The sequence below is a fragment of the Eptesicus fuscus genome, chromosome 18 (assembly GCF_027574615.1).
Source record: "Eptesicus fuscus isolate TK198812 chromosome 18, DD_ASM_mEF_20220401, whole genome shotgun sequence".
In the NCBI taxonomy this organism is placed as follows: domain Eukaryota; kingdom Metazoa; phylum Chordata; class Mammalia; order Chiroptera; family Vespertilionidae; genus Eptesicus; species Eptesicus fuscus.
Window position 1 is genome coordinate 1,227,101 of NC_072490.1, and position 17,434 is coordinate 1,244,534.

At 46.5% G+C, this 17,434-nt stretch overlaps 1 protein-coding gene across 3 annotated transcripts in view; it reads right to left on the minus strand.

Moving 5' to 3' along the window:
- PRKAR2A (protein kinase cAMP-dependent type II regulatory subunit alpha) overlaps positions 1 to 17,434 on the minus strand; it is a 43,761-nt gene that overhangs the window by 19,254 nt on the left and 7,073 nt on the right. For all 3 annotated transcript variants that reach the window (XR_008558841.1, XM_054729468.1, XM_054729467.1), the window contains exons 2-3: positions 8,877 to 8,912; positions 891 to 943 (exon numbers count right to left, since the gene is read on the minus strand). Coding sequence is in view for 2 of the 3 variants with exons in the window: in XM_054729468.1 (XP_054585443.1) it covers positions 891 to 943; positions 8,877 to 8,912 (89 nt within the window). In the remaining variant the exon portion in view is untranslated. The remainder of the gene's footprint in view (positions 1 to 890; positions 944 to 8,876; positions 8,913 to 17,434) is intronic.

Consider the following 17,434-nt stretch of genomic DNA (forward strand, 5'->3'; position numbering starts at 1 on the left):
CATATAATACCTCAATAAAAAAAATGTCAAAAAAAAAAAAAAAGGCATCAGGAATTTTACAATATCCAGAATAAAAATATTTAAAAATATATGTCTATTATACTCACACAGTGGTAGCATTTTATTATAAGAATACTTAAGGAATCTTTCATAGGATATTCATTTTAAGGCATACTTGAAAGATCATCAAAGTTTCTTTTATAACATCTTTTAAAAATGATGCTTCATATTTGTTTTTATAGAAGTACTTTGGTAACTGTAGAATTAAAAAACCCGAGTTTTTTAAAAAGTGCCCAAAAGTCAATCATAGTCCTCACAACCACTATTAATATTTGGAATATATCCTTCCAGATATAATCCTATATAACAAAACCCTAATATGCAAATCGACTGAATGGCAGAATGACCAGTCACTATGACACGCACTGACCACCAGGGGGCAGATGCTTAACGCAAGAGCTGCCTCCTGGTGGTCAGTGCGCTCCCACAGAGGGACCACCACTCAGCCAGAAGCCAGGCTCGCGGCTGCAGGTGGGCGGTAAGGAGTGAGGGGTCCTGGACTGCGAGAGCTCAGGACTGCGAGAGGGATGTCTGACTGCAGGCTTAGGCCCGATTCGCCCTAAGCCAGCAGACCAACATCCCCCGAGGGGTCCCAGACTGCGAGAGGGCGCAGGACAGGGCTAAGGGGACCCCCCCCGAGTGCACAAATCTGTGCACAGGGCCTCTTGTTTTTCATAATATTTTTCAACCAGCTAGATTAAAAAAAGGCATCGTGTTGAGACTTTAATTTGTATTTAGTTACCAGCATGCTCAGATTGGGTGTGCAGAGAAGCAGGGGAGGGAGTGGGGAGGAAACCAATCCTACTAATGCCCTTTGCTGCACGTCTTACCCTTGGCTCTGTATCCTCCTCTTCGTCATCAGGGTTGTAGGCCTCAGCACAGACTACATTTGGAGAGAGAAAGAGAGAGAGAAAGTGAATAAAACAATGTGTGCTTTTACCAGAAAAACAGGGAGTGAAAACAATTTTCTTTTCCTCGCTGCTTGCTAAAGCTGTCATGACGTTTTAAATCCCTTCTTTCAATTAACAAAGATATTGAGTACCTACAACGCCAGGGATGCTGTCAGGTTCGAAAAGCCAGCTCTCTAGCGATTGATAGTTCCACAGAGAAGAGAGATGATAAAGACAGGGTAGGGTAAAAGTTGTTTGTATGGAAATAATACAATAATTAATAAATAATAATGCAAGAATAAACTCTTGTGTTTCGCATCCTCGCAGCTGTATGCCTACTTCTGCCCCACACTGTGCACCATCCATTAAACCCGATGGTAGTGGTGAGGACAAGCGAGTGAGTTACGAAGCAGGGGTGGAAAACCACAAGGTACACGACACGCAACATACACATTTGGCTATGGAGTGATTATGAGCAGAATCAACTAAAGTAACTCACACGAATGACTTAAAAAATAAGAAGGAACCCTGGCCAGGTGGCTCAGTGGTCGGAGCGTCGTTCAGCACACCAAAAAAGGCGGTGGGTTTGACCCCCGGCAGAGGCACCAACGGGAGGTAACCATCGATGTTTCTCTCTCTCTCTCAAGTCAATAAACTTACCCTTGGGTGAGGATTAAAAAAAGAAGAAAATAATAAGGTTTAGACAAAAGAGACAGTGTCCCGCTCTGCCCTGGGTGTGACATGAACTTAAAGCATGTTGGCTTCCTTTGCAGGCGACCGTGTGTGTGTTGCCTGCAGCACGTGTCCTTGTCGTAATTCAGAGAAGATACGAGGACACCGCCATCTGGTCCCTAAACCAGCGTCGGTGATGCTCTGCAGAGGGCTGTCCCGCCTCGGCTGACTCAGGCTCTGGGTAGCGGAGCCAGAGAAGTGAACAACTGGATGTAGAAAATGACTCATTAATGCTCTCCAAGCCACTAGTTTCCCCCCGACGAGGTCAGGGTGACTGCTCTCAGATCTGTCCGACAGATGAAGGCCGACCCGGCCTGAGCGCCCAGATCACCGCTGCCCTTCTCGGCATCGTCACCGCTGTCTCGGTAGGAGGCTGAGGAAGCTGCACGGAGAGCTGCTAAGCAGACAGCGTGCTAACCTGCAAGCCTCCTGCTTGTGTGTCCTTAGGGCTGTCCTACCAGCCTTTCCAAACCAGGGGTTCACCAGACTTCCTCTTCTCCGCGTACCCAATCAACACCTCCATTCCTCCGCAGCAATACGCTCACATCTGACCTTTATTCTATCTGCCCAAGTGCTACTCCTCCGTTCACGTTGACAAGCCCTTCATTTTGGAGCTAGATGGGTACGTGGGTATTATTATACTAGGATTTGAACAAAAGTAGTTATTTTCATTAAAATTATTTATATGTTTCTATTTGTGGAAAAATATTATGACTTTATTTTTCAAAACTGGTTCTGAATTTCCCCTTTTCTTCTGAACTCCCCTCCCTTTGCCCTCTTCCTGTTTACACCCAACCGCTCGATTTCCTGGTCCTAATCCCAAATTACTTCTCATTTTGTGCAGAAATCCACCTCAGTGTCTGTGACTGCTGCCCTACGGTTCACACAGCAGGAAGCTTGTCTCAGCGCACAGGCTCCCTGGGGGAGGCTGGACGGCCCCTGCCACAGCCTCAAGAGCCACACTGAGTGCCGTGAGACGCTGAAGACCTATTGAAAAGGAAGACTAGCCCTGGCCGGTTTGGCTCAGTGGATAGGGTCAGCCTGTGGAATGAAGGATCCCGGGTTCGATTCCCGGTCAGGGCACATGCCTGGGTTGTGGGCTCAATCCTCAGTGTGGGGCGCGCAGAAGGCAGCCAATCAATGATTCTCTCTCATCTCTCTCACTCCCTCTTCCTTCCTCTCTGAAACCAATAAAAAATATATTAAAAAGAAAGAAAAGGAAGACTAGCAGCAGCACGGCCCATTGCCTGGAGGAATTTATTTTGCCACAGGTCTCCAGCAGATGTCACTAGTCAGCAACACGAACCGTACAAAGGACACTAGATTATCCAGCACAGCCTTCTTCCAAACTGTAACTGGTGCTCCTTCATGCAGAAATGTGACTCATTAAGATGTGCTGGTGGGCCCTGGCTGGTGTGGCTCAGTGGATAGAGCGTCGGCCTGTGAACTGAAGGGTCCCGGGTTTGATTCCCGTCAAGGACACATGCCCAGGTTGCGGGCTCGATCCCCAGTGGGGGCGTGCAGGAGGCAGCCGATCAATGATTCTCATCATTGATGTTTCTATCTCTCTCTCTCCCTCTTCTTTCCTCTCTGAAATCAATAATAAAATATTTAAAAAAACATATATGTGCCGAGACCGGTTTGGTTCAGTGGATAGAGCGTCGGCCTGCGGACTCAAGGGTCCCAGGTTCGATTCCGGTCAAGGGCATGTACCTTGGTTGCGGGCACATCCCCAGTAGGGGGTGTGCAGGAGGCAGCTGATCGATGTTTCTCTCTCATCGATGTTTCTAACTCTCTATCCCTCTCTCTTCCTCTCTGTAAAAAATCAATAAAATATATTTTAATAAAAAAAAAAAAAAAAAAACATATATGTGTTTTTTTTTAAAGTGCTTGTGAGAGAAACTTTCATGTCTACAAAGAAATGAGCACCGGTCCTGGTCACCAGCCCGAGGCCCCATGCTGACCTGCTCGCTGGGGGTCTTAGTCAGCTTGGGCTGCCATAACGAAACACCGCCGACTGGTGGCTTAAACAACAGAAGTGTATTTCCTCACGCCCAGAGGCTAGAAGCCCAAGACCAAGGTATTGGTTCTCCTGGGGCCTCTCTCTCTCCTTAGCTTGTAGCTGGATGCATTCCTTTTACTTTTTAAATTTTTATTGATTTTTAGATAAAGAGAGAGATCAATTTGCTGTTCCACTTACTGACGCATTCATTGGTTACTTCTTGTATGTGCCCTGACCAGAGATCAAACCAGCGACCTTGTCGTATCAGGAGGACGTTCTAACCAACTGAGCTCCCCAGTCAGGGCCGATGCCTCCTGCTGTGCCCTCACAGGGCCTTCCCTCTGAGCTTGCACTCCTGGTGTCTCTGCCTCTCCTTCCTTCCTTCCCCCCTCCCTCCCTTCCTTTTTTGTTAATCCTCACCTAAGGGTATTTTTTCTATTGCCCTTTTCTAGAGACAGTGGAAGGGAGGAGTAGAGACAGAGAGAAACATCAATGTGAGAGACACATGGGCTGGTTGCCTCCTGCATGCACCCCAACCCAGGGCCGGGGATCAAACCTGCAACCTTGGTACATGCCCTTGACCAGAATTGAACCTGGGACCCTGCCGTCTGTGAGCTGCCACTCTAACCACTGACCCAAACGGGCGTGGGCTCTTCCCGTTCTTATGAGGACTCCTGTCCTATTGGATTAGGGCCTCATCGTTCAGACCTCATTTAACCGGACTAACCTCTTTAAAGGCCCAATCTCTAAGTGCAATTACATTGAGGTTGGGCCTCAACATAGGACTTTGAGGGAGACACACGATCCATAACACTGGGTTTCTAAGTTATTTTAAGCAATGTTTAGTAGTATTTCACCCCAAGACAGCTATGGATGAAAAAAATACTGAATACTGTGAAAGGATATAAAGAAAACCCCTGGATCTAAGTACACTGTAAGCATGTGAGCCTTCCGAGACAGGGACGGCTGGTCACAGGCACCTGCCATGCAGCAAGGAGATTCTCAGCGGACTCTCCTGCTGACGGTGCTAGTCATCACTAGAAGCAGACGCCCCTGCGACCTGTGGCCTGATGCCCAACACACACATTCCAAGTAATGCGCTTTGAAGCATCAATACACGTTCAATAAATGAACAGGTTTTTTTTGGATAAGGTTTTTCAAATGAACAGAATCAGACTAACATGTCAAACTCAAAGACAGTTCACATAACTCAGGATTACTTCCAGAAAGCTGCCTCTGAAGAAGTCATAAACTGCTCGTTCAATGTAGAGACTGTTCTGCTAGGACTTGGGAGGCACCGCTTCCCTACCCCAGCGCTTGCCAGGGGGAGAGCTGGCCTCTGAAGCGCCCCGCCCTGGTCTGAGCCTGGGCCCCCCGCCCCTCACCCCGTTTCTGCAGGGCCCCGATCCTTGGACTCTTTAATGGTAAAACGGGACGACGACACTAGAAGCCGAAAAGGGTGAGTGACAGCGGGGCTGGGCTCGGGAGACACGCAGGGCCCGCCCGGTCCCTGTGCTGCTTCGTGCTCCGTCACTGTGTCCGACAGCCCGAGCTGAACGCAGGCTCTCACGGCTCCCATGTCCTCACACGGCCAGTCTGTGCTTAAGTCTTTGAATCATATCAGGAGCCCACCTGCACCTCTCCTCCCACCGTGATTTTACCTCCTCCCCTTCAGCCAGAGTGGCCAGGTCCAGCTCACCCCCTTCGAGTGTTAGGACACTGTCCCAGCTAGAAGCCTCCTTCGGGTACTGGCCCACCAGCAGCCACGTTCTCCAGCTCCCAGGGCAGTTCTGCCCCCTCCCAGAAGGGTTTCTTCAGGGGCATGTGCCAAGGTGTGGCTATAGTCACTGATCAAAGACTGGGACGTGAGTCCAGAGGAAGTGAGGAAGAGTGAAAAGGAGGCCGGGTCGATGCCTTGCCAGGGCTGGAGCAGGAGCTGAGAAGACAGCAGGTCAAGTGACACGAGACTGGCACCACTGACGAAGAGTCTGTCACGTCAGAGTGTGACCATGGAGTATGGGGTGGAAGCCAAGGTCCTTGGAAGAGAGGAGGTCACGGACCAGAAGGGCGAGGCAGTGGAAGGGAAACTATGTAGAAATAAAAAGGGCCTAGCGGTGAGGCTCGGTTGAGTGTCGACCTCTGAACCAGGAGGTCACTATTCTATTCCCGGTCAGGGCACAGGCCCGGGTTGCAGGCTCGATCCCCAGTGTGGGGTGAGCAGGGGAGAGCCGATCCAGGATTTTCTCCCATCATTGATGTTTCTCCCTCTCCCCCGCTCTCCCTTCCTCTCTGAAAACAATAACAATATTTTTTTAAAGAAAAGGGACAATATGGGATTATTAGATGACTACTAGTAAAACAAGGAGGGGTAGTAGCTGGGAGAACATAACAATGAGAGGTTTAGGAAGGAGGGAAGGCCAACGGTCTGAAAGGAGCCACGAGCCACGAGCAGCACAGACCCATCCCGTCGGTGTTGCCGGAAGGTGAGTGAGCACAGCCGCCACTGGAGAAGCCTGCAGGGCAAGCGGAGCTTCAGCCAGAGCAGAAGAAGCCGCTACACTCAGAGGACAGGCCGAGGACGCGGAGGGCCCCCTGGAGACTGACCACGGAGGGTCTCGGCGATGGAGGAACACTAGGGCTCACGCTCCCTTTGGGCACACTATCACCTCGACCGCTGCGAGCGACTTCCTCTCTGCTTTGCTCCCGTTTCCTGTCTGTACAATGGGGATACTCATCGCATGTACCTCCAGTGTTAATGTAAGAATGTATTAACAATACAAGGCAGGCAGGCACTGAGAAAGTCCTTAAAGCTGTGCACCGAGCACACAGTCTGTGTGCCAGCTATTGCTACAGCCTGCCTTCTCTCCTGCACAGTCGTTTTAGAATCTTTTCTTTTCACTTAACATTTGAGTAACGTTAAAAAGTCTTAGATGTTCAATAGGATTGTGAAACGTGAGGGGGAGGAATGACAACATGTGCTCGTCTGAGTCCTCGGCAGCTCAAGGACGGCCGCACGCTGAAAGCCCAGCAGCCACCCGTGAGCGAGCACCCGCTGTGCGCTGTGACCTCTGCAGGAGAGCTCGCTGTCCTCCACCACCCTCATCGGTCCTGCAGATGCCAAGGGAGATCCCTGATCTTTCTGGGAAAAGGGATGCGGGCAAGGATGAACCGAAATGGAGATGATCCCTCACAGGCCTTGCACCAGCCTTAGTCTCTTCTCCATTTCCTCTCTGTGAATAACTCTACACAGAAGAACACCTTCTTCTCTCCTTTCAACAGATGTTGGTGCACAATGTTATCAAAGGCTTTCTGGAAAAATGAGCAGCTTTTCTCAAAGAAAAGGGTGCAAGGACAGAAAGGGTGAGTGGAAGGGTGGGTGACATGAAAGAACAAGGTGACATGTGCAGCTTGAGTGACAATCCTGAGACACACTAACATCCCAACATACAGCCAAACTCGGGTTACTCTAACTCGCTAGTAAAAGCCCTTTCTCTAAAATAAAGCAAAGGAACTCTGGATGCATCCAAAAGTCACACATTTTAATTATACAAAACACTTTTGGAAAATATATTGATCAGCAATATGCCAAAAGGGGGTATCCTCCCCACCTGGCAGGTGTGGCTCAATGGCTGGGTGTCAACCTATGAACCAGGAGGTCACAGTTGGATTCCCAGTCAGGGCGCAAGCCCAGGTTGTGGACTCGATCCCCAGTGTGAGGCGTGCAGGAGGCAGCCGATCAGTGATTCTCTCTCATCGTTGATGTTTCTCCCTCTCCCTTCCTCTCTGAAATCAATAAAAAGATATTTTTTAAAAATGGGGGGTTCCTTCTCAGCTTAGGAGCAATCATGAAGAAAAATAAAAAAGAGGAGGATGTATATATTCAACTAATATTTGCCGAGTGCCTGCTATGTACCAGGCAGTTCAAGGTAACAGTTACATAAGAAAAACTTTGAGTACATAAAAAAAGATAGCAAAAGTAAAATAAATAGCACAACCAATGTGAAAAACTTTGCATTAAAAATTTCAAAAGGTTAAAAATCATGACAGAAATTTACTCAAACTTACAAAAATAATCTAGACCAGTGGTCGGCAAACTCATTAGTCCACAGAGCCAAATATCAACAGTACAACGATTGAAATTTCTTTTGAGAGCCAAATTTTTAAAACTTAAACTATATAGGTAGGTACATTGTTATTAACTTAATTAGTGTACTCCTAAGCTGGCCTTTGCTAAAAACTCAAGGGGACAAAGAGCCGCATGTGGCTCGCGAGCCGCCGTTTGCCGACCACTGATCTAGACCATAAAAGATTCAAGTATTACCAAGTTAGTTCTATATGGGAAAATAAAAATGGAGTTCCCATGTTTGGAAACACTAATTTTTGTTAACAATCAAAGGAATGCCAAATAAAACAACCGGAGGCACTACTTTCCATCCAACCTAAAGGAGTGGGCACGTGTCCCCGGGGAATGGTCTGGGAGGAGAGGCCTGAGAGGGCATTCCCTGCAGGCTATTCTAAAGACCGGCTCCAAAAAAATAAATAAATAAAAATAAAGACCGTCTCCAGAAAGCAATGCGCAAAAAAAGCAAATGCACCGCTCAGTCTCTGACCAGGGAAGGCCATGCCCATACTAAAACTGAGGAAACAATTTAAGTGGCTCGAAAATGTAGGCAAGAAGTTAATGTCAGCATAATTTAGAAAACCAGAAATAGTAATGTTAAAAGTAGTTTTTAGAAGCCACAATTAGGAACATGGAAAAACAGTAATGACATAATAATTAACTAATTATAGCAATATAAAAATATACACATATATGCTCTGAACTGAAAATGAAATAGAATGAAGGAATCAGAAAATTTTTATAATGTTCTGAATGCTGTTAATTTTTTAAAAATATATTTTATTGATTTTTTTACAGAGAGGAAGGTAGAGGGATAGAGAGTTAGAAACATCGATGTGAGAGAAGCATCACTTAGCTGCCTCCTGCACACCCCCTACTGGGGATGTGCCTGCAACCAAGGTACATGCCCTTGACCAGAATCAAACCTGGGACCTTTCAGTCCGCAGGCCGACCTCTATCCACTGAGCCAAACCGGCTAGGGCTGCTGTTAACTTTTTATTAAAAAGAGCAGTTTGTTTTAAGATAACCCTATCTTAAGTCATAGCAGTATGTTTTGAAAGAGAACATATACCTGATACTCGCCGATCATGTCTACTAGGAATTGGAACTGCAAAAGAAAGAAGAAACAACATTTAGTCATCATCATATCATCTGACCCCATTTTATCCTCCCATCTTGCAAAAATCTTTGACAACAGAACTAGGCACCACAACACCAAGTAATGGGTCAATTCACACTCTTCCATAATCAACCACAGACAGTTCAGCATGATCACATAAAGACAATATAAAGGAATACAGATGATGTGTTATAGAATTGTACCCCTGAAACCTATATCATTTTATTAACCAATACCCCCCCAATAAATTCAATTAAAAAGACAATATAGAGAATAATATGTCTCTTTGAAAACAGGCTCTTTATAACTTCAATGTACTTAAAGGTGACAATTTTTATTTCTGCTCACATCCACGTTCCATCTAATTTATATCATACCAAATGAATAAGAAATCTACCAAATGTATTGGTAATTTATCACAGCAAATAGTTAAATGCTTTCTTTAATATTCTTTAAAAACAATCCCAAGACCTGCTAGACAACAGCATTTGATTCATTTTCAAATAATTTAATGAGTATTATTAGAAAATGAAAAATAAATTAACCATTAAGTTACAGTCTCAATTATGGGTGGATTTTCTCCTGCCCATGGTTAGGGTAAAGAAGAAACAAAAGAACCCACACATTTTTATCTTTGCTAATTTTTTCTATTTTTCACTTGTCATTCCTTATTTGACGGTTACCTAAATTCTCACTACTAAACTATATCATCTTACTAAGCCTTTTTTTAACCTTCAAAGCTTAATCTGATTATCTTTTTGGTTTTTTGTTTTTAAATCTTTTCACCTTCCAAAAATGAGAAATTTGAGTATTTGTGAAAAACAAATTGAAGGAAGCTTAGAGAGCCTAACTCAACTCATGTGCGGTCTCTGAGACAGACACAGGAAGGAGGCAAATGCTTATCCTGTATCAGTGGTCGGCAAACTCATTAGTCAACAGAGCCAAATATCAACAGTACAACGAGTGAAATTTCTTTTGAGAGCCAAATTTTTTAAACTTAAACTATATAGGTAGGTACGTTGTTATTAACTTAATTAGGGTACTCCTAAGCTGGCCTTTGCTAAAAACTCAAGGGGACAAAGAGCCGCATGTGGCTCGAGCGCCGTGGTTTGCCAACCACTGTCCTATATAATAAAAGCCTAATATGCTAAGTGTCCAGTCAAATGGTCGGCCTTTCAACCAATCAAAACGTAATATGCTAATGATATGCTAAGGTCGCTCAACCACTTGATATGATGTGCACTGACCACCAGGGGGCAGACAGTCTACCTGTAGGTTAGCTTGCTGCTGGGGTCTGGCTGATTGGGACTGAGCAAGATGGGCTGGACACACCCTGGAGCCCTCCCGCGTCTCTCCCCAGCCCCAATTGTGCACCGGTGGAGTCCCTCGGCCTGGCCTGCGCCCTCTCACAATCCGGGACCCCTTGGGGGATGTCAGAGAGTTGGTTTCGGCCCGATTCCGCAGGCCAGGCCGAGGGACCCCACTGGTGCACAAATTCATGCACCAGGCCTCTAGTTTATTATAAAGGGTTGGAATTATCTTTCTGCTCAGCATGGGGTCGAAGTCAAGTTACTGGAACAAATGGGGGAGGAAGGGATCCAAAGAAAGCCCCGTCGTTACTGGCAGAAAAGCCCCTCTGCTTCTCCAATAAGACAGTAGCTTAGTCAGAAAGAAAGACGATAATTCAGTTCAAGTATAGGTACTATGTCCCATGCACTATAGGAGACAATTTGGGAGACATCAGTGGAGGAAAAAAAGCCTCCTGATTTCATGAAGCTTGCATTCCAGTTTGATGGCTATGGGTCAGGTTCCCTGGATCATTTGAAACACAAGTGCCTGCCACTCAGGGAGATAGATGAAATGAAATGTACATCACTTAAGCTCTCATCCCAGACCTTAGGGTTTCCATAATTAAAGGCACTAAACATGAGGACACAACCTACAATTACAAAACACACACTGAAGTGATTCAGCATGGGTTCCTCCAACAAAGCAGTAGATATCAAGAGCACAGAACTATTATAAGATAAGAACACTGTGTTTAAAACAATTAAAAACATAAAAATCTCAAAAGCATAGAGAATAAGATACAACCAAAAACAACCAGAAGATTTGAAAAACAAAAAGAACAACTTGAACAGCTAAGAGAAAAATAACAACAGTCATTGAAATTAAAAACTATAATGCCAGGCATATTCTTAGTACGTAACACCTAAAAATGCTGAAAAATCCAAATTGCAAAATATCATCTTATTTATAGAAAACTTTACAGAATCCACAGACATGATAAAATTTCACTTTTATTCTGTTGTCAAATCATATTTCATGTAACTAATTCAAAGTAAATGAAATATATGCACAGCCATTATTATTTTTTTACTGATTGATTTTAGAGAGAGAAAGGGAGAGGTGGAGAGAAACATCAATTTATTGTTCCACTTATTTATGCATTCATTGGTTGTTGTTTTTTTAAAGATTTTTTATTGATTTTTAGAGAGAGGAAGGGAGAAAAAAACATTGATATGAGAGTGAAAAATCCATCAGTAGCCCCCTGTATGCACTCTGACCCAGGGTCAAGCCTGCAACCTTTGAACTGGCAACCTTTCAGTGCATGGACGCTCAACCAACTGAACCACACCGGCCAGGGCTGTTTTTTTGTGTGTTTTTTTAAAGCTAGAGAGAGGAAGGAGGGAGGGGTTTAAGCTAGAGAGAGGACGGAGGGAGGGGAAGAGAGAGACATCAATCTGTTGTTCCATTTATTTGTGCATTCACTGCTTGCTTCTTGTATGTGCCCTGATCTGAGAGCCAAGCCGTGACCTTGGTGAACTGGGATGATGCTCTAACCACCTGAGCTAGCTGGCCGGCCTACATGCATAGTCGTCAACATAAACAAAGTGTTAATACGAATAAAATTTCGTACAAAAAGATGAGAAAAAATAATAAAATAAACAATGTGTTGAAATTCACTTAATTTGTTTCACACTATACTGAACTAGAATTTTTAAATGCAAACTTAAAATCACTATTTTCATATATCATGCAAAAATATATATATATTTTAAATATTTTTATTGATTTCAGAGAGAGGGGAGGAGAGAGTGAGAGAGAGAGAAATATCAGTGATGAGAGAGAATCATCCATCGGCTGCCTCCTGCATGCTCCCTACTTGGACATGTGCCCTGACAGGGAATCAAACTGTGACCTCCTGGTTCATGGGTCACACTCAACCACTGAGCCACACCGGCTGGGCACGAAAGTACTTTTTAAATTCCTAAAGCATTCCCTGTTACGGTGAAAAGAGTCCAAAAGTGTAAAAAAATAAGTTGACTTGCAGTAGAAAATGTAATTAAAAACAAGGGACTTGAGGCATTTAGCTTGAATGAATGAGTGGATAAAAAGGTAAACAAAATGGGTAAAAACATGCTGCCTGATAAACCTGTGTTATTTAATTAATTTTTTAATCAGTACATGTCTCACAAGCTCTCCCAGGGCCAGAAGAAACCGCTGCCGTTGAACAAGATACACCGAGGCACAGAGAACGCAATCAGGACGACTCCGACCGAGAGACCATCTTCCTCCAAGTTCACCGCCGCTTAGGGACTCAAAACAGCACCCCCGCCTCTATGTGACTCAGACAGACATTCAGCTAACACAACGAGCATGAAACAGTCTCCCAGCAGAAAACAACGCCTGACATGCACTGAGCTGCTGAGGAAGAACCCAGAACAGCCATGTGATCACCACAATAGTGGGCACATGCTGCACCGCCGCTGGGAACAGCGTGCTCTGTGGGCACACGGGAAGGGTCTAGAGAGGGCAGGAAGGTCCCTGGTCTACAGAGAGGAAGGTCTAGGCACGGAGTGCAGAGGAGTGAGCCTGTAACCCAGGGAATAAAAGGAGTGTGATGTGCACAGGAGCGAGGCTGCCAAAGAGCACAGACACGAGCGCCAACAGGTGAGCAGGCACTGGGAGCCCGCAGTGGCAGGGACTCGGGAGCGATAAGCTGGTAATTTATGTCCTTCCTTTCCCCGTCGGGGAGGAGAGCAGAAACAAAGACTAAAGAACTCGATCAAGATTCCTGGGATGTAACTGTAAGACCAGAAAAGGGAGTCTGGGGAATAGACAGAGGCTTACCGGGGAGGAATTATTACTGAGCGGAGAGGAACGAAGACTCTCCTCCCCGTCCTGGGAGTGGCAGGCAAGCCCTCCGTCCACAACACCTGTCCCCTGGCTCTGCGGATGCTCCCCCGCAGGCTCTGTGCGCCCCCCGCCCTGGGCAGCTGTAAGACCCTGGGAAGAGGGGCGGGGACCCCACAGAAGGTGGCACTGAACTGAAGCCACTTGGAAATGTTCCCTGTGAGTGGGTGGGCGGTGGAGCGCAGGGAGTCATCGCAGACCGGGTTCACAGCCCCTGCCTGCAGCTGGGGGGGGAGGCAGGGGCTGAGGCGGCTGTGTGGCTGCGGACAGCAAGAAAACAAATGGATTCCAGAGACGTACACCGTTTAGTGACAGGCTCCAGGTTTACTCCACAAATGTCAAAAGATAAAATCATATCCTTACAATTACTAAAGACGACACCTTCAATATGGATATCATTCAATCTATAAATAAGGGTGTGTCATAGATTCCAAAATCATAAAATGTCGGAATGGCCAAGTATCTATAAAGTCATCATTGTATGGATGTACCATATTCCGTGGCAGGTCACCGGAACGCCAGCCGATGCTGCCAGTCCACCGACTCACCCGACTCCTCCTTCCCCTCATTACTCACATCCACTTCCTACAACTCCATCTGCTCTGCCTCCCACTTCGCTGCCTGACTCAGCCCACCTTTCTCCATCTCGTCATCCGGTCTGAAGGGCAGCCTTCCTTCCTGGATGGCTGCACACGCCCAAACGTGCCTTCCCCTGCCGGTTCGTCTACACTGGAAACGGTTCTGCCTGCCACGCGGGCTCTCTGGCCAGCGCCCTCTCCCTTCCAGGTCTTCTCCGGGGCGGTGGGCGTCAGCCGAGGCCGGCAGTCAGACATCCCTCACCCAGGCCCCACCACCTGGCTTAGGTGACGATTCCAACCAGGGGGTTAAGGTGGTGTTTACCTCTGGGGCCCCTCTTCAGGGAAGCCTTACCCGACCTGCTAATGAGGTCAGACGCCTCACAGGCTCTGAGAAACCAGCACCTTTCCCCGGAAGCAGCAATGCCGCCGGTGCAAGCTACATGACCTAGAGGTGACTTGGCGGATGCTGTCTCCCCTACAGGCTGTGAGGTCTCCCTAAGGAAAAGGACGAGGTGTGTGTGCTCACCAACGTGTTTCCAATGCCCGGCACATGACAGATCTTTAGTATGTGTTTGCCCACTGTGGTTACAAACGCGTACGTGTGCCAGAATACATAAAACATCCACCCTCCAGAAACCTGGGGGCCTGATGATCACAGGCCTAAAGAGTTCAGTGAATGGACAACCAGGAATGCAAAGATACGATGAATGTCCATAGCAGCTCTATTCATAGTCACCAAACCCTGGAAACAGATGAATGGATAAAATATGGTACATCCATACAACAAAATATTACTCAGCAATAAAAGCTATTGGTAACATATAGTAACTTGGATGAATCTCAAAGACATTATGCTGAGTGGGGGAAACAGTCTCAAAAGATACATATTGTAGCACGCTCTCCCCCAGGAGCACACCCTCACTCCCCCCCTCCCTCCCCCCACAGGCATGCATCTCTAAACTCAGGGAACCCACCGGGCTTGCAACCAGGAAACAATGGGTAGTGGCAGCTGGTCCTGGTCTACCTCCCTGACCCTGTTTCCAAGGTCCCCTTTTCTCTGACTTCTTTTATTATTATTATTATTGATTTCAGAGGAAAGGGGGGCGGGGGGAGAGAGAGAGAGAAAGAGAGAGAGAAAGAGACATACTATATAATAAAATCCTAATATGCAAATTGACCAAATAGCAAAACGACCAGTCGCTATGACATATGACAAGCACTGACCACCAGGGGGCAGACGCTCAACACAGGAGCCGCCCCCTGGTGGTCAGTGCGCTCCCACAGGGGGAGCACCGCTCAGCCAGAAGCTGGGCTCAAGGCTGCCTCTCCCGCCTCCGCTGCAGACAGGCAGTAAGGAGTGAGGGGTCCTGGACTGGGAGAGGGATGTCTGACTGCCGGCTTAGGCTTGATGCCCCTCTAGGGACTGGCCCTAGCCGGCAGGCGGACATGCTCTGAGGGGTCCTAGACTGCGAGAGGGCAAAGGCCGGGCTGAGGAAACCCCCCCTCCCCCTGTGCACGAATGTCGTACACCCGGCCTCTAGTCAATGATGAGAGAGAATCATTGATCGGCTGCCTTCCTGCACACCCCACACTGGGGACTGAGCCTGCAACCCGGGCATGCGCCCTGACTGGATTCGAACCTGGAACTCTTCAGTCTGCAGGCCGACGCTCTATCCACTGAGCCACACCAGCTAGGGCTTCTCTGACTTCTCAGCCGCCAAAGCAGCGCAGAAGGCTCATTTCCGCACCTGGTCCCTTTCTGCTGCTGCTTCTACCCCAGGCCCTTTCAGGGTCACTGCCCCCGCTTTGTTAAACGCCCTCTAAACGTTACTTGGACTCGTGTTGTGAAATCTTTCCTGCATGAAGCCAGGAACCCACACACGACCAGCAGGCCAGGCAGACGGCTCAGGGCCAGGCCCCCTTCCCGTGGTTTACTCCCGGGTTACATTTGCATAGCACAGTGTCTGCCTCAACAGGGTCAATAGCTATTTGCTGAGTGTACAAACAAGCCCTCTCACCTGACCAGGCAGCTCAGGTGGTTAGAGCATCATCCTCAGAGGCCACGGTTGTGGGTCCTCTCTCTGGTCAGAGCAATGAGAACTGACCAATAAATGCATAAATAAATGGAACAAATCCATATTTCTCTCTCCCCCTTCCTCTCTCTCTCTCTCTCTCAAATCAATTTTTAAAAAAACCCATAAAGTCAGGTGTGATCCAAGGGGCTCATAAATAACAAAAACACTCCTACACTTAGGAAATTCTAAGAGTTTTAGAAGCTCTGTGACAGGAATCTGGGACAGAGGCCAGACACATTCTTTATTATACAACAAAAACAAACTGTTAAAACTCCCTGGCCAACTTACAAAAATAAAAAGAAACAAAAATGCCCAAGACGACTGATGCCCACTCATTTCAAGGGCACTATATTCCATTCTTATTTATTAGCATTTTAGATACTATTGATCTACTAGACTAACAACATTTTAAAAATTAGGTATGCATTAAAATCAACCAGAATCTGAGGATTACTTAGTGATTCCTAGAAAAAAATCCGGGCCAGATAGTGTGGCTCAGTGGTTGAGCATTGACCTATGAACCAGGAGGTCATGGTTCCATTTCCAGTTAGGGCACATGCCTGAGTTGTGGGCTCGATCCCCAGTGTGGAGTGTGCAGGAGGCAGCCGATCAATGATTCTCTCTCTGAATCAATTTTAAAAAATTCTTTTTAAAGAAAGAAAAAAATCCCTGGAGCATCACCAACCAGATATGACTTCTCTTTTGTGAGTTAAGAAATCAACCCACTAGATGAGCATTGGACATAAGACAACTCACCTGCCTTCTGATGATCATGGAGTCCCCAAAGAAAAAGCCTCAAGAACCTTTCCCAAGAGCCATCGAGAACATGACAAAATGATACGGCTCATTACAGCAAGGAGCAAATCCTCCTCTGATCGGAATTTTACTTTTATAAATGGATGCCTCAAAAAAACAAAAGTGCTCCATTATCACATTGCAAACTGAATAATAGTTCTTCAGCCACTGGTTTATCTCACAACCCGATATCCAAATTTCTACATTATTAATCACTGTCTTCACACATAATATTTTGTGGGTATCATAGCTTAAAACTATTGCTGACAAATTCCCAGACAGATATCAGGGTTTGGACTGAAAAAAACCTCAAGCATCTATTTTTAGATTCACTTAAATGGACCTCAAATGCGAAAGAAATAATACAAGCTAAAAGTTTTAGTTACCAGTCTCTGTCTGAACACCCATACTTTTTCTTTTTTAATTCCCAAGAGTCATACACTAAATTTTATACTAAACTAGAGGCCCAGTGCACGAAATTCGTACGCGGGGATAGTCCCTGGGTCTGGCCTGCAATCAGGGCCATCTTCCCCAGGTGCCTGCAGCCGGCCCCTCCCCTTGCCGCCACCCACCCTGGTTCCCCATTCGCCATCGGGCAATCGGAGCCTGCCAGCCGGGGAAAGGAACCAAGAGGTGGTCAGTGCGCTGCATAGTGACTGGTCGAGCGGTCGTTCTAGTCGTTCCACCGTTAAGGTCAATTTACATATTACCCTTTATTATATAGGACAGGAAAAATTACACAGAGAAAGTAGCTGTGCCAACACCTATTTCATTCCTGAAGCTACATCGTCTGAAATGATGACAAAATAACTCTTATTTTTGTTTAATCCTCACCTGAGGATATTCCTTCCGCTGCTTTTAGAGA